The sequence below is a fragment of the Lemur catta genome, chromosome 5 (genome assembly GCF_020740605.2).
Source record: "Lemur catta isolate mLemCat1 chromosome 5, mLemCat1.pri, whole genome shotgun sequence".
Taxonomy (NCBI): Eukaryota; Metazoa; Chordata; class Mammalia; order Primates; family Lemuridae; genus Lemur; species Lemur catta.
This window is the reverse complement of record NC_059132.1, coordinates 76,241,362-76,258,573: the sequence shown is the minus strand read 5'-3', so window position 1 is coordinate 76,258,573 and position 17,212 is coordinate 76,241,362. Positions and strand designations below refer to the sequence as shown.

At 46.3% G+C, this 17,212-nt stretch overlaps 1 protein-coding gene across 3 annotated transcripts in view; it reads right to left on the bottom strand.

Annotated features, from left to right (window-relative positions):
- The window catches only part of TMEM131L (transmembrane 131 like), a 154,488-nt gene that overhangs the window by 765 nt on the left and 136,511 nt on the right, over positions 1–17,212 (bottom strand). For all 3 annotated transcript variants that reach the window (XM_045552137.1, XM_045552138.1, XM_045552139.1), the window contains exons 27-34: positions 16,044–16,168; positions 13,200–13,366; positions 11,952–12,137; positions 9,498–9,576; positions 8,126–8,208; positions 2,867–2,987; positions 1,710–1,798; positions 404–543 (exon numbers count right to left, since the gene is read on the bottom strand). In XM_045552137.1, coding sequence (XP_045408093.1) covers positions 404–543; positions 1,710–1,798; positions 2,867–2,987; positions 8,126–8,208; positions 9,498–9,576; positions 11,952–12,137; positions 13,200–13,366; positions 16,044–16,168 — 990 coding nt within the window. The remainder of the gene's footprint in view (positions 1–403; positions 544–1,709; positions 1,799–2,866; positions 2,988–8,125; positions 8,209–9,497; positions 9,577–11,951; positions 12,138–13,199; positions 13,367–16,043; positions 16,169–17,212) is intronic.

Here is a 17,212-nt window from a genome sequence, read left to right as displayed (position 1 = left end):
TCTCAGGACCCAGGTACTTGCCACCCACTCACCTTCCTGGGACTTTCATTTCATCTCTTATCACAGATGGAAAGGTCAGTAAGTCCATTTAAATACAGCTGTATCGCAGAGGACTCCTGGCCGATGTGCAATTTTATCTACAAATGATCACCACTTGGTGTATTTGGGGACATCTTTCATTTGTGGTGGCTAGAATGTCAGTGTCTGCAAGCTCTCCCTGTTTGACTACTGTCAGGTTCTGTCAGAGGGTGGCCAGCCCCGGCTCCTGTGATCTACAAGAAACAAGCCAGGCTCCGGCTGACCCAGACCCCGTGCTAACGCTAGTCGAGACCAGGATTAAAGATGCACGAGCAACAACTCGGAGCTGCCCTGCGGCTCACAGCACAGGACGGGCAACACTGACCGGAGAGTTGATGAAACTGGCGTGTCCCCAGGCAGCAGGCATGTTGGGTGGGGTGTTCCAGGTAGACTGAGAGTTGTGATCAATAAAGTCTGTCTGAACTTCGGCAGGGCAGGGGAAGCCGTTGGCATAATTCATGTTTTCTACATAGAACAGGAGACATCAACATAGGTAAACATCTTCATGGAGAGCAATGAATTCTCACTCTCAGGCAAAACAGCTGTCAAAATTTTACTACATTGACAAGTTAAAATTCTCCCTCTGTGTGGACCAGGAATGTTGTTCACTGTCATTCTCAAGGCTAAAACTTTATCAGACACACCACCTGGGAAACCCTCAGTGCAGAAGGTCTTCCTCTGGGCTTTTCTGTATTTGATCATTTGATGGGAATCTTTCTATTATACCAAGTATGCTAAAATACTACTAGAGACTTAAATGGTGTCAAGATGCTTACCAGTCCTTAAAACAAATTTTTATTACCTGTCACACCACCCTCAGCCACCTGCACATATACTGTAGGGGCTGATAAAGCAATCCAAAAGCAAGCACTTCTTAGGTACCAATAAGAAGATAATAAACATGAAGCCTCACAATTGTAGGAAGACAGTTACAGAAGCACCCTCTGGTGGTTAGCATAATGTAATGCATGCACCAAAATCTAGACAAGAATCCTATGTGGCTTATCCCTTCCCTGAAAAGGGAGTTCTAGTAGAAGAAATCGCCATCAGACAGTAACATACAAGAGCATTTTCCATTTGATCAGGGAAATCTCGTATCTTTATTTATTTATTATTACAGATGCTTGAGCCCACGTATCTGCAATTTTCCACAATTTCCCCTCCAGACTCCTTTCCTTCCTTCTGCAACACCACCCAGGGGCAGAGGAGTCAGAATACGAGGAACCAGCAGGTAAATGTTTCTATTTCATGTGAGACTTGATTGCCTAAAAAGAACAGCAAACAACTAAAGAAAGTCCCAGCCTCCCAATGGACAACCCACAAGGGTAGGTCCACATAGATGCAAACAGCCCAATTCTACCTAATGTGAAGGACTAAATGAATTAGGGTTACTTGTAGAAGCCCCCAGATACCCAGATTTAGAGGGCTTTTGAGGGCTATATAAAATTATATATGGCAGGCACAACTGGATCCACCTGAAGCCATTTAGCAGCCTACTATGTGTTCATTCAACGTTGCTCACTGCTAAAAGGCACACTCTCCTGCAGGTTAGTGCCGTAAGTCCCCACACTTCCTGCTTTGACCTGCTGAGCATAAAAGAATGGCACTGGGATTGTTTTCATAGCTTTTACCTTCTGGGAAGGCATTGTAATCGTTCAACTCCAATGGACAGTACACACTGGGAAACTGGCCTTCGCACATTGCGTTCCAATCAATGAAACTGCGACAAAAAAATCAAGAGGTCTAGTTTCAGAAACAGGATAGGATGTCAACATATCAAGTAAAGAAAGAGGAAAACAGTTTTACTGCCCTGCCTCCTAATCACTACAAACTCCCCAATTTGGGGAAATAAAAGATGTACTTTCTCGAGTCATAAAATCAAAGACTTATTAAATGCTCATCACCAATGATGCTCCACCTGCAGGATGGATGGCTTGGACCAGGAGCACACTTCCTCTGCCATCATGTCTGCTAACTAGAGACAGAATCCAAGCCTGCGGCTTTATTAGCACTGTGGACGAAACACCCAGAAGGACTTGAACACGAAAATGTCTATTTTCCACTCAGAGCAAGACCAGCATTCACCTTAGGGAAGTCACAACTATAAGGACTATAATTCATGATACTCTGATCACTGTTGCAAACTGGATTTTCATTATGGAAATTAGATAGTAAATACTGCTGTAATTAGCTGAACAAAAAACTCCTTCAAATGGATTCTGTGATTAAATAAAGATACTAACATTTTCTCAGGGTTCACTAATTGAATGGCATATTAATATCAAACAGCAAATTTAAGAAACTGCCATTGTGTAACTGTTTTTCGATGCTTAAACTATCTGATCTTTTAAAATTTTAAATGTACCCAGAATATAAGCTATTGTCCTCAAGGAAAAAAACAAGAAAAGAAAGAAAACAAAATTTTAAATGTGTTCAAGAGCAAAGCCATGGAAAAATGGAAATCTTTCCTATGTTAGGGGAGAGGAAATACGAGTGATTATTTTTTCGAATTTGCCTCTAATGTATGAACAGATCATCTCTTCAATTTAAGAAAAGGAAGTAATGACATGGTCGCCAGCTTTACCAGTTTTATTTCTTCTCATGTTTCTCTCAATGCCTGGTTTGTAATTTTCTAAGACATCACAACACAACTCTAAAAGGCAGCTAAAGTACACTGAGGAAGAAGCCTGGCCCTCATTTTGTAAGGAATACCCAACAAACCGAATTCAGCTTCCAGCTGCAAGTGCTCCGGCTGAGCAGGGCGCCCCTGCGGGGGGTGAGGCTGTACCTGTTGTGCACCGGGGCGGGCTCCTGCAGCACACACGGCGAGCTGCTTTCCAGGGTGCAGTTTAAGCTGCTTGCCAGACACACCGGCTGGGTGGGCCACAGGTCTCCGGGCGAGTAAAGACCTAAGGAAGAGAACAAGGTGGCTCAGTCCACCATCTTCCACCCGGCCCTCATCCTACCCCTGTGCAACACTCACTCGACTGCGCTTCCCTCCAGAAAACACTCCCCCAACATCACCCACAGGTGTAGATTGCTTCTGCCTTTCGGAATGTTACTTCAGGACTTAACGGTGAAACAGCATATTGCTCTGACCATCGCTTCAGATGGTGAGCAACTGTCTCCTGACCTGGACAAGATGAGATTCACTGAAGTATCCGAGGCCTACTTTCCGCAAGGCCCCATCACAGACACCAAGGAGGCTGCAGTGAACAAGTTACACTCGGGTGAGCAGAGACAAACAGCAAACAAAAGAAAAAAGAAATACAGCAGAGTAGATGCTCTGTGTGCTATTATGGTGAACACAGAGGTTTTAAACAGGGCGGTCCAAGGCCTCGCTGAAGGAATAGCTCACCAAAGATGTGACTGAGGTGAAGAGGTGAGCCAAGTGGGTAGAGGGAAGCCCACGCCAAACAGCGGGCAGAGTACGGCAAGGCCCTGAAGCAAGGTGAGTTCAAACAGCAAGGACGCCAGCGTGGCCAGGAAGGAGGGGTAGGAGGGGAGGAGTGGGGATGAGCAGAGGACAGAGTCTGTGGACCCTGTAAGGATTTGGGCATTTGCTCTGAGTCAGATGGGAAGCCATGGAAGGTTCTGAGCAGAGTGACTGCTTGAAGACAAGTCTCTCTCCCGTCTCTGCACATCCTGCCAGCAGAGGCACCAATGGCCTTTGCTCCCGACTGTCTTCTCCCAGATATCTGCTAAGCAAAAGCCTTGGAACATACAGTGCCTCCCTCTGGAGCAAAGGGCAGGCATGCTTGTTGCCTATTATGAAAGATTTGGGGCCTCCAAGCTCAGGGTTCCTCTCCTGTAACGCTACCTACTGTGTATGCTGGCATCCATCTAGGGCTGCCTGAGTCACCTGTGACACCTGGGGCTAAGGGCAACTGATGCAAACAGGCTGATGCTCAGGGACTTGGCCCCGTGGGCTTTATGTGAAAAAATGGCAGCTACCCTCTGGGGAGACTTTAGCCCCCACTCTGCCACCTAAAGCAAAACTACTGGCTCAGTGGGGCCCCTGACTGCCTGAGGTTCCCCTAAATGCCTGGGCCCGGCTCCCTGATGGTTGGGTTAAGCTGAAATCTGACACTGTCAGGATGCCGTAGCTGCCCACCCTCAGCGCCAGCCATGCAGAACCAAAAAGGACCACGGTCGCTCTGCTCAGTGGGCAGAACCCCAGGCAGTTCTCGTAGCTCTGGTCACTTCTCCCCTGATGAACCCTGCAGTGTTTTACTGACTGTCAGGCTGTTGCCAACGGCCCAGGTGTTTGGTCTGCCACTTGAAAGCTACAGGCTGGCAGAGGAAGGATACTGCTCTCTGGGCTATGAGATGGGGAATGGACCCTGGCTTCTGAGACCTCAGAGCCACTCGGGGAGAGGTCCCTGGTGAAGGCTCGTTCTCTGCTGAGACTGACTGGCATCAGGTGCTGATTGGGTCTGCACCACCCAGACTGCCACCATTGCTGCCTGGGCCCATCGTGCACCAGACAAGGCGACACTTCCAGCGTCACAGACTGGACACAAGGGGTACTTCCTGGAAGGATAACTTGTTCGTGCACATCCCATGGGCAGGGATCACTATGAGGGAGCCACCCAACTGGAAAAGGCTGGTATGAAATTGGATGATAATAGCTGAAGTGACGGTAATAGCTCACTGGCCAGGGTGGTTACGGACGACAGAATCGCCCCAGCTGTTCTCTTTGAAGTGGAGTCTACGCAGTCACTAATACACCCCGCTGTACCCGGAGTAATGCCTCTGACCAAGTGGAAAGATCAATACAGAAACTTAAGTGAAAGCCACAGACCCTTGTGGCCACGGGATGTGTTCAGCTGGCTGGGTCTGGGACTCTGGCGCACGGCCCAGGTGCACACTCTGGGGTGGCCTCATCCTGCTGCTTAGGGTCATGTTGATAACAACAACATTAAATGTTATATGAGATAAATCAAACAGATTTGGTCCTACGTGGCAGTCAGATTAACTGATAACCATTTATGGAATGGTTTACTCATAGGAAAATCTACCAGAAGCCCAGGCTACACAGAAACAAGAGGTGTGCACGTTGTAAGACACTTTCATACAGGTCTCTCTGGCTTCTGTACTTCTCACAAGCAGCAGCATGGCTGCCTTTATTCTGCCGTCTCTTTCCAGGGATGTTTGTTAGGCAAAGCCTCAGGAGACAGGGGTAATATCTCCCTTTGCTGCAAGGGGCAAGTCTGCTTAATTTCCAACATAATAAAGATAATGTCTCCTGCCCATTATAAGAGACGTGGGTTCCCTATGCTCAGGGCTCCTTTCTGTCTGTGTCATCCCCACAGGAGTCGGGACAAGCAGAGCTGACATAAACGTGCTGATGCTCATGCCTCTTGCTGTGCTAAAAGTCCTTTGTCTCTGACCCAGGAGTCTCCTGTCTTCTGCCAGCTTCTACAAAATTGTGGCCGGCTAACTTGTCCGCTTTTTAAGTAGGGTAAAAATCTTAAGCATTTCCCAGTTCTTGACAGTGATGTGACCTGATGTTTAACAGGATCACTCTGGCTGTGGTGTTCAAAACACATGGTCAGGTGGGGTGAGGGTGGAAGCCGGCAGACCTGTTAGAAAGCTATTGTGATGATGCCAGCGAGAGAGGACGGCCGGGCCACAGTGATTATGATGGAGCTGGTGAGAAGTGATCAGACACTAGATACATTTGGAGGGCAGAAGGCCACCAGAATAAGGCAATGGATCAGATATGGGGCACAAGACAGAGAAAGTCAAGGTGTCCCCTTGATGCTGCCTGGCAGGAAGACTGTAAGAGAAGCCAGGTCTGAAGAGATGACCAAGCATCCAGATGTGGCACCTCTTGGACCCCAAGTGCAGATGTCAAACTAGCAGTCCAGCTCTAAGTACTAGAGTTCAGGAGAGAGGCTCAGGTTGAAGACACAAATTTGGGAGTTGTCAGGGTGTAAGAGAGACTTAAAGCTTTGAAAGTGGATGAGATGACCCAGGGAGTGTGCGCACAGACAGAGAAGAGCTGAGTGCCAACGACTGTGTGCTGGAGGGCTCCAGGGTCATGAGGGGGAGATGGGGAGGAACTGAACCAGGAACCTAAGGTTTACCGGCCAGAACAGAACATCTACTGTCTGTGCTGGTCAACATGGGGGACCACAGACAGAACCGACCAAGGACTTAGCAACGTGGCAATCACCGGGGACCCCGACAGTACCGTTTCAGAGGCGTGGCAGCGGCCAATGCCATATTACAGGGGCTTCTGGGGTAGGAGATGGAAGGCAGGGAGTTTGAATCAGCAAACTTAGAGAATTCTAAGGAGTCCCTTAAAGACAGGAGCAGAGAACCACCAGAGCAGCGGCTGGCGAAGTGAGTTGAAAGGGAGTGTTCTGGCTATTGTTGGCTGTTTAAGGATGAGAAGTATTACAGTATATCTGCATGCTGATGGGAAGGACCCATTAGAGAACAACCAATGATGGAGGAGGAGGGGGCCCTGGAGAGAAAGGCTGCACTGACGATTCATCAGGCTGCAACAGGAGGGAAGCAGAGAACGGCGTGGAGGACAGGTGCATGGGACAGTGGGAGCTTTCTGAAGGTCTCTAATGGCTTCTCTTTTCCAGGAAAACGAATCAAGAGCAAGAAAGAGAACAAGGCAGAGGACTGGAGGAGGAGGGTGGGAGGGCAGCAGTGAGTAGTCGAATCCCAGGGAGAGGCCGGTGGCATGTGTGAATGCTGTTCTCTAGCTCCACGCACCTGCGCAGGGACAGGTGGAGCAGGTGAGAAGTGGGCAAAGCCACGACTGTGGCCTTGCAAGGTCAACACAATAAAAGGAGGTGAGTCAAGGAAATGACGGTGACAATAGATCAGGCCATTTCAGCTGGGTGAGAAGGAAAGTGTGGCTATGAGGGAGGGGATGGAGTACAAAGGTGATGGGACTAGGCCTTGTGGACAATAGACTGTGGACAAGATCTACTTTTTAAGTGACTTTAGGACCTAACCAAAGACTATAAATAGGTGATCAAAAGTAACTGCAGATTACTAATGAGGTCAAGGTAAAGGCACTTGAAGCATACAAACCGGGGCCAGGACACTAGGCTGCACATAAATCTCCAGCTGACAGTGGAAAGAGAACATGAGCTAAAGGGTATCTGCTTTGACACACTTTGTTATTTTTCCCACCATTAACTACATCCCACCTCTTCTCCATTACAGAAAAAAGGTAGTCCCATCTAAACCACCCCCATATCTTGCCTCAGCAAATTATGGATTATTGAATTTAACATTTTTTAATTGAAAACATTTATTTTACTATACTAACCATGAGTTCCAATTCACAGATATTTCTGTTGATAATCTGACAAGTTCAAAAGTACCCAAGGAATATCACAGAAGCCTTCTGCTTGCAAAGTAAAAACTCTCCACTGTGTAGAGCAGCGTTTACATCCAGCATTAATTTATAAGAGCAAAAGCAAGTATGTGTGTTAAAGCTATGGAGGGTAAAAATCAGCTTATCCTGCCACAATTCCTGACCCTGGTTAGGCAGGAAAGAAGCCCTGGGATACAACAAGAGACTGAAGACAAAGACAAAGGAGAGGCAGAAGAGGAGGAGGAGGAAAGGAGAAGAAAAACGAGGGGGAACTGGCATTAACCTCCCATCAGAGACCCCAGGCAGGAGTGGGGTTTCCTTCCAACCCACTCCTGTCTCCGCACTCCCAGGCCCCTGTCCTCCCGCCTGCAGAAGGTCTGAGGGGGCCCAGCTCTCAGTCTCATCCCTGGAGCAGGAGCAAGACTGGTCCCCGCGGCTGCTAAGGCCACATCAACAGGCCTTCAAGACAAGGTGAGTTGTGGGACCGTACCGGGGCAAAGGGCACCTGTGTCTCGGCTGTAGGGAGGAGCTCAGAGTCGACGCAAAGGGTCCCTAGAGCAGGTGCTTCCTAACGCAGGGAGCACAGACTGGAGACGGCCCTGCCCCACTCAACCTGCTTTGTCATCTCAAGCCCACCGGCCGGGAACACAGACAGTGCCGATGCCCTGGCTGGCATGTGCAGCGAGGACTGCGCCTCACCTTTCTCTTCCTCGACGCCCGCGGGCCCGGCGGGAAGGCTGGGGCAGGAGGGCTCTGCGTACTGTGGGAGGTTATTCACGTCACTGTGGGGAAAGCGAGCAGAGGAGGAACCACTCAATTTTTTCCGTGCAAGGAAATACTGATACTGCACAACGAAATCTGATCCAGTTTTTACATGAAGTCCTCCTCCAGGAAACATACAGATCTTAGAAATGTACAAGTACACATGCAGAAAAGAGTCGAGGAATATTAAATTCCCAAGATCTAGCAAAGTCTTGTTTTAGCAAACAACAGTAGGAACAATTTAACTAAGGTAACCTGCAGTTTCAGATCTGCCCACCACCAGCTTAGCAATTCCTGTCTCTCACTTACTTCCCACCCCTAACAAAACCAGTTCACAAAGGGCTTTCCTTGTCCGCTTGTCGAATTTCTCTCCTCACAAACTCTCCCATTTAACTGTATCCTGTCCTCTCACAAGGAGGCAGGCACCTAGGAAACCTGATGACATTTCTCACTCTGAAATCCTCTCCTTCTCGCTCACGCTGCTCTCCTCTCTCACCCAGGAAAAGGTGCTTGTTTATTCTGCCCAATGCTGCAGGAATCGTCACCCAGTGGAACCGCAAACATGCGCGTTTTATCTACTAGGTGCCTGCAAAATTTCCCAAATCATCAAAGCTCAGTTGTACGTCAAGGCTTAGCAAAGGGCAGATGATTCCTGTCTTTATAATAACTACAGCTTCCTCTTCCTACTTCTAGAATTGAGGTGTTTTCTACCGTGGCCGTATCACTGAAAAGACCCCTGATACCAGAGACAGGCCCATGTGAACGGTATTTGCTTAGAAGGGTTGTTCCTTCTGAATTAATAACAAAAACCGATTTTAACATTCCTAAATCTTTAAAAGGTTTTCGTATTTTAACCTGCAGAATCAAGCACAAAGAAGAAACATAGTGCCTGATAGAAAAAGAGGTACGTGAAACATGCTGTAAAAACTGGAAAATAAAAAACTCACATGGGGCCGGGCACAGTGGCTCATGCCTCCTAGCACTCTGGGAGGCCGAGGCGGGTGGATCGCTCAAGGTCAGGAGTTCAAGACCAGCCTGAGCAAGAGCGAGACCCCGTCTCTACTAAAAAAATAGAAAGAAATTATCTGGCCAACTAAAATATATATAGCAAAAATTAGCTAGGTATGGTGGCGCATGCCTGTAGTCCCAGCTACTCGGGAGGCTGAGGCAGTAGGATCGCTGAAGCCCAGGAGTTTGAGGCTGCTGTGAGCTAGGCTGACACCATGGCACTCACTCTAGCCCGGGCAACAAAGCCAGACTCTCTCTCAAAAAAACCAAAAAAAAAACCAAACAAACAAAAGAAACTCACATGGGGTTGCAGATGTTATGAGAAAGATTCAAGGAGATGGGAGTTTCAGAAGGAAAATCATTCTGTGACACACTGTCTCCTGCAATAAAAACAAAAAACACATCATCACAAGTTTTAAAAGTATAATTAAACTGTATATATTATGTATTAAAATGCATAGATTTGTAATATCATTAGCCCCTAATGAGCAATTTTTTTCCACTTTCAACTGATACTCACACATTAATTTAATTTTTAAAAGGCCTTTTATCTTTTCATTGAAAAGTTAACTCAATATTTTATAAGAATTTTGGATTAATGTTACATTATGAAGAAAAGTTAAAACCATCAATATTATGTAACTTTTTAATAAGGTTTTTTTTCCCTGAGAAAAGAAATTTAGCTACATAAACTATAGTGTCCCTTCCCCCAGCTTATAAAGGAATATGTCCATTGTAGGAAATCTATAAAAACATAAGTTTAAAGAAGAATAATATGAATCATCTGCAATTATACTACCATTATGAACATTTTGGTATATTTCCTTATGATGTTTTTTATATACACGTATATGTATAAAATCGGAATCGTACTTCATATGTACTTTGTCTTTTTGGTCTCCTATACCACTTATCACACATTGGGGACACTTTCCTCCTATTATATAACTTTAAACACAACTTAAAGACTGCGCACTGTGCCACTGCACAGGATATCATCAATAATTTTCACCATTCTTTTAAAGGTGGCTTTTCCCCAACCAAAGCCGTACTTCTAGTTTTTCTTAACATTAAGTACTGATTTTTAAAATCTCACATTAGCACGTCAGGCAAACCTTCAGCCTTCAGACAGAGATACACAGTTGCTATCAATGGTACTGACAACTTATTAGAGGGTGGGGGCACTAGAAAAACCACATCTAAAAAGGCTGAGGGGAGAAGGGAGGGAAAAATGAAAACAAGGCTGGGAAACGCTGACCGGAATCGCCTGTGGGCACCACCGCTAGGTTCTCACGGCCACTGCTGCCTGGTCTCTCAGACAAGACCCTCTTTTCAGGTCTCAGGGAGGCAGGAGAGAGGGAAGGAGAGTCCAGCACGCAGCCTGCACCCGTCGCCCAGTGTCCCGTAGGGAGTGCACTGGGCTCTGGGGCAGGGGCACGGCTCAAGCCCAGGTTGCTGTGTGGTGTCTCGCAAGCCCACGCCCTCTCTGAGCCTGTCTCCACGTGGAGACGGGAACAGGGACACCTGCCCTGCCCTCCGCACAGGGCACGTGGGGACAGTGTGAGCTTGACAAATGTGAGGTGCCACACACACTGCGCAATCTCACTGCCTCTTCCTTTTACAAAGGTTAACAAGTTTACCGTGCTGAATTATATCTTTGTATAACACAGAGATATGAAAACAAGGCTGAGTGAAAAGAGCAAGGTGCAGAGTGCCATACTGAATTATGATTCCATTTATATAAGTTAAAGACTAATAATTCTGTATTTTCTTGATGGATATGTGAATGTAAAATAAAAAATGCACTGCAAGGATACACACCAAATTCATGACAGTGGACAGTGACTCTCTCGGGTTGGGGGGAGCTGACACATGGTAAAGTATTTTTTCTTTAAAAAAAAAAACAAGCAAATGTGACAAAATTAAGAGCTGTTAGTTTGGGATGATAGAAATATACATGTTTCTTTGACCTCTTTCCTGTATCATTAAATTTCTCAAAAATGTACTGTTCACAGCAGCATTATTCATTAATAGCTAAAAGATGGAAGCAATCCAAGTGTCCATCCACAGAGCAATAGATAAACCAAATATAGTTTATACATGCAATGGAATATTATGTAGCCTTGAAAAGGAAGAAGAATTCTGACATATGTTACAGCACTGATGAACCCTGAGGACACTGTGCTAACCGAAAGGATCTAGTCACAAAAAGATAATCACACTGCACCATCCCACTTACACGAGACACCTAGAGGCGGCCAATCCAGAGGCAGGAAGTGGAAGGGTGGCTGCCAGGGCTACAGGGAGGGAGGCATGGCAGGTGACTGCCTACTGGGTACAGAGTTTCAGTCTCGCAAGATGAAAAGTTGTGGAGATGGACGGAGGTGATGGCTGCACAACAGCGTGAATGTACTTAACGCCGCAGGGCAGCGCACTTAAAAATGGTTAAAATGGTAAGTGTTGTGTCATGTATATTTTACTATCAATACAATAAAAAGAATGTACAAATGAAAAATTCAATGTAGATGCTCCTCGAACTGTGTCAAAGACAGACACTAAATGAAAATGACGATGATGATGGAGGGAAAGAAAGAGGGAGGAGAGAGCAAAGACAAGAAAGTGAAGTCCAAAGCAAAGCCCACAGACCCACGTGTTCCCTGGGTGCTGGAAGGCGGATCTAGACTGTGTACCAGGTACTCAGGAGGGCAGGCAGAAGGGCCACTCGAGAGCGCCTGGATCCCTGCCCAGGACTCACCGGCCGGCAGGAAATGCTGGGCGTCCACCGCGGGCTTCTTGTCCCCGTCGGAGCTGCTGGCACTGCTCCAGCTCCCCCAGCTGCCCCGGCTGGCTCGCACGCTGCCTGAGGAGCTCCCGCAGTCAGAGCTGGAATCGGAGCAAAACTTGTCCACACACTTCTTCTCAGGTTTCTGGTAGTAACCCTCTGCGGGAAGGGAGAGAGAGCAGTCATGTTCCACTGAAACAGCTGTCAACTTGATGCCATTTGTAAAAAAAGGAGAGAGGCAAAAATAGGAGAAAGACAAGGTTCAGCTATAGGGTCAGCCACCTCTCACCTAGCAAGAATAAAGAAGGAGTTTACAGGAACTAATGGTGGGACTTTAGAAAACAACAGGGCATGGGCCATGTCTACTCCACCTAAGGCGTGAGCAATTCGGGTAAGATGGCCAACCACCAAATATAACTGTTCTAGAAATAACAAATGATTTCTATCAAGAAAACTGAGGCTGCTCTCTTGGACTGGAGATTTGCAGGTAATTTTCTCCCTCTCATTTATTAAAATGTCTGCTAGGAGTTTTAAAATCTTATTGACATGTGCATGAGAAGAACCTCCAAATAAGAATAAAAAGCAACACACGTGTCAAGGGAATGAAAACCAGAGGGCAGAGGCAGAAACCGGTTAACTGGCTTGGGTGCACCAACGTGGGCCATGTGTCTGGGGAAAGTGCGTGTAGATTGAGAGGGTCGCAAACCTCCACCACTCTGTACCCCACACGCCACATGTACTGCCAAATTCAGTGTCCCTCCAGCCCCTCACTATCCTGCAGCTGACCCAGGACCTAGCACGGGGTGCCCCCCTATCTCCCACTCCCAGGGACACTGCCCAGCAGTCCTTAGGCGGGGCAGCAGCCTGGCTCTGCGGGAATCACCTGACTCAGGTATGGGGGTAGCACTGTCTCGCCTGGCTACTCCTCTCTTTCACCAAGGGGCTCCTGTCTGGAGCAAGCAGCCACTGTTCCTTTAGCAACATGCAAGAGGACAATTACAAATGGCCAGACTTCTTTCTGGGGGGACACTAGAGGCCTACTCAGGCTCAAAAGAATCTTAGCTGTTTGGTCTCACCCTGACGGCTTTCCAATTGGGCTTTAATTAGCTAAACTGCCTGTGAAGAGATAATATCGAGATGCCATGTCTCTCGCTGAATTCTTCCCAGAGGAACCAAAACTCCCACCGGAAGCATCCCTCGTAGCTCAGTGTTGTTACGTACCTGCCTCCCTCTGTGCTGCAGGCAAGCCGCTTGCAACTGCAGCTTCTGCTTTGCAAATCTCCCTGGCGTCGTCCTGTGTACCCCAGTTTCTCACATCCATGTCGCCGCTCAGCTCAGGCCTCTCAAAGTCATTGTACACATGCTTCAGTTCACTGTGCTCAGAAGGCCTGGAAGAGCCACACACACAAACCACATCCGTATGTTGTCACGTACACATGGAGACTTCCCTTCCATGAGACTTACTAGAGGTGACAATGTGAACCGGGACAACCTGAGGCCTCCTTTCTCTGGCTCTGGTGGGAGAATACGATGAGCAGAAAGGGATGCCAGTGAGAAAGGACTTTGCCATTTTAGGACCAGAATTAATTTGGAGCTCATTTAATCTATTTTCATAGTTTACAGTGAGAGGAATAAGACTCCACAAGGTCACCCAAGGTCACATGATAAGTGGCAGGACCAGGACCAGAACCCAAAACTCGTGGCTTATTTTCCTTGGTGTTCGTGTGAAATGTGATTTTCCATAGCTGAGCCTGCTCCCTGGTGTCTGGAGGCAGGGACTCAGAGATAATTTAAATACATCCTCATTCGTTCATTTAGGCTCCTCAGACAGGAGCAGTGACCGCCACGCGCCAGGTACTGTTATGAACGCTGCAGTGGCTACAAAGAATACAGTTCTTCCCCTGAGGATTTCAAAGTTGAACAACACCTTACGACACCATGGACTCAAAGGCGGAACTGTAACACAATTTCGTAAATAGCATGTGGAAATGCAGGAAATACTACAGGAGTAACTAGACGATTATTTCACATGGTCCAATTTTAGTACCTAGTGCTAGGTGCATAGGATGGCAGCTAAGAAGACCAAATATGGGAGATGTACTGGATGATTTTACTGATTTCTAATCAAGGTAAAAATGAGTATATAGACAAAAACAAGAGCCAAGGAAATAGACAATCCATCAACCACCACCACAACCTACTTCTTAGGCATCATGGTCCAAAAACATTATAATTAGCTATGGGCTACTTGAAAGTTATTTTTTAACAACTTATTTATTTTTTCAGCGTGTCAGAAATCTGCTTTTAAAAATGTATACTAACATTTAATTGGTGCAATTCCACTCTAATTTTGTATCTTTCTGTATGTTCATATCAGGTAAATATAATACTTTTAAGTGACCTTATAGTCAATCAAATGCTTATCGAAATACATGTATATGAACATATCTAGGTCTGAGTTTTCCTTTCTACAGAATACTGCTTTGGAGCTTTCAAATCATTTAGTCCACATAATCCAGGCCTAAATAAGGAAAATGACCTGTCAATGAGCAGATATTAGTGTTAACAAGAAATTAATAATGGATATGTATGTTGTTTCCTATTTGCATTTTGCTGATGGCCCGAGGTGTGCTGAGTGCAGACCCAGAGCCTAAAGAAACCCTGGCGCTGTTCCCTGACCATGACCCGGTGAGTGCACGTAAGAATCGCTGGGGAGTTTGTCAAGAGCTAAACCCCTGGCTCTGAGCTCCAGACGGCGAGGTCCCCAGCACCCCTAAACAGCACCATATGTGGCCTGGTGCGGGCGGGCGGCCTGCCAGCGTTCCCTCCCCACAACAAGCTCCCCTGCAGCAAAGTGGAGCCCCTTTCCCCACACAAATTTGGAACTAGAAAAAAATTTAACAGAACTATATTTACAGATCTAGCAGAGCTCACAAGAAAGAGAAATCCCTAGAAGCCAGAACTCAAAAGAGCAAGCCCGAGTGGGGGGGGGGTGGAGGTTACTGGACAGGAAACGGGCCTCACTGCTCAGCAGCTGCGTTTTAGTGCCCGCTCACCAGCAGGGGGTCTGGGACTGCGTCTCTGCAGGACACTGGGGCCCTGGAAGGGGGCTCCTCAGTGTAGGGGAGACCTGAGAAGCTCTGCCCATGATCCCAGGAGGCAAAGGCAGGGCAGCACCTCTTTGTCTGAGGCTCCCCCGTGTGCATGTCAGGGAGTTGGAAGCCTAACATAAGAAATCGAAGCTTGGAGACTATATACTACCTGGGGGGCTTTTGGAGGATTTGTACACAACTACTGACCCAGTGAAAAAAATCCTCAAGTTGAGAAATTTATGTACATTTCGGTTTAGGGGGATATTTGTGGCACCCCAGCAATAATGCAGGATTCTACACAATCCCTGTCCAGCTCCATTTACAGATAAGAAAGTGAGAGCTCAGGAAAAGGACGTGCCTTGAAGCAAGCTTTCCAGAACAGAGTGCCAAAGTGCACGGCTTCCAATCCTGCCTCTGCCCCTCACCAACCTTGGCTTTAAACCAGCCGTGCAATATCTGGGCCCCTCACTTCCCACAGCTGCTAAGAACCTACGTCTGCAGGACTGAAGCAAAGTCTACCCGAGTGGTAACCTTCTTTTCCTCCAATTCTATGTCATTATCATGACCCCAGATAGCCCTGGTGGGTCAGTGGCCGACTAGGAGCAGGCGGCCTGCCCGTGTCCAGCGGTTTCCTCTCGTTCCTGCTCTGCAAACGTTCCTGCATTTCACAGACAGAAGGAAGGGCTTCCCATGGAGGGACAGCTTATGCTTTTTCACTAAAACCTCCCATAGCTTTTAGCATTTCATACAGAAAAAATCTTAAAACTTTGGTCACTTTAAGGTATTTTTAGCAAAACAAAAACAATGGGAAAATGTTCATTTTGCAAATATATTTTTAATCTCAAAATACAATCACCTACACTCTCATCTGTATCCAACATAAGTGAAATAACACTAAAAGATAATAGTTAAATGCAAAACTGTAAAGTGAAAAATAGATTGAGACTGTAAAGGGACGGTAAAAATTACACACCTTGAGGCCTGAGTAACACCCCTTTTCTTGTTTTTTCTACATGTTCGGCTTTTATTCCAATTTAAATTTTGTAAATTTCCTTCCTTTTTCTCCTGAAGCTTCTTCTTCCTAGAAGGATCTTCTTGCTAAAGAGAAAAAAAAAAATGTTTAGTGGTTTAAACAGAGTAAACATGAATAAAAACCTGTGATTTTTTTTTTTAAACTTTTGAGACCAACTCCATCTGAATTCACAATGTCCCAGCACTGGTAAAAACTGAGACATATGTTTCTCAATCTCTAGTTTGTTTTCATTTCCCTCCTTGCTCTACTTCCCTCAAGCTCCACAGAAAGGAAAGAAAAAAAGAATTGTTGCCTATAAAATTCCTGAGGGGCTAAGAAAGAAAAACATCTGCTAGCAATTTATGGTCAGCTTGCTGTTAACTTTAGCAGCAATAAATCCTCCAACCTTCACCTGTTAATTTGGTATGTGCAACTCATATGAATTACTTACTACTCAAGAAAAATCAGGTAAAAACTCAACTTGGGAGCAAATTGTGTATTTATGTTTCTATTTGTTTACAGATAAACTTTAGGAGAACAACCAAATCTCCACAGATGCTCCAAACTAGTTTAAGCTTCTTGGATAAATAAGGCAAGAATATATTTGATGTTTTTGTTTTTTTTAGAGACAGGGTCTCACTCTGTTGCCCGGGCTACAGTGCAATGGCTCGATCATGGCTCACAGCAACCTCAAACTCCAGGGCTCAAAGATCCTCCCGCCTCAGCCTCCTGAGTAACTGGGACTAGGGGCATGCCACCATGTCCAGCTAATTTTTTTATTTTTTGTAAAGACAGGGTCTTGATATGTGCTCGGGCTGGTCTCAAACTCCCGGCCTCAAGTGATCCTCCTGCCTTGGCCTCCCAAAGTGCTGGGATTACAGGTGTGAGCCACTGCGCGAGGCTGCTTGATGTTTTCAAATGTGGTTCTGAAAAACTTAATTCAGCATGAGATGTATATAAGTTGAAGATATGTGTATTAAATACGTACAGTTTTTTAAATTTGGGCTTTTTCCTCTTTTAATGTCAGGCCATGGCCTATTAACAGGCCCAAGGGAAGGCAGATTCTCCTTGTTCTTTCCAATTTTAAAGCAGCTCAAGTCTTTAACATCTTCTAATACTTACTACTCCTC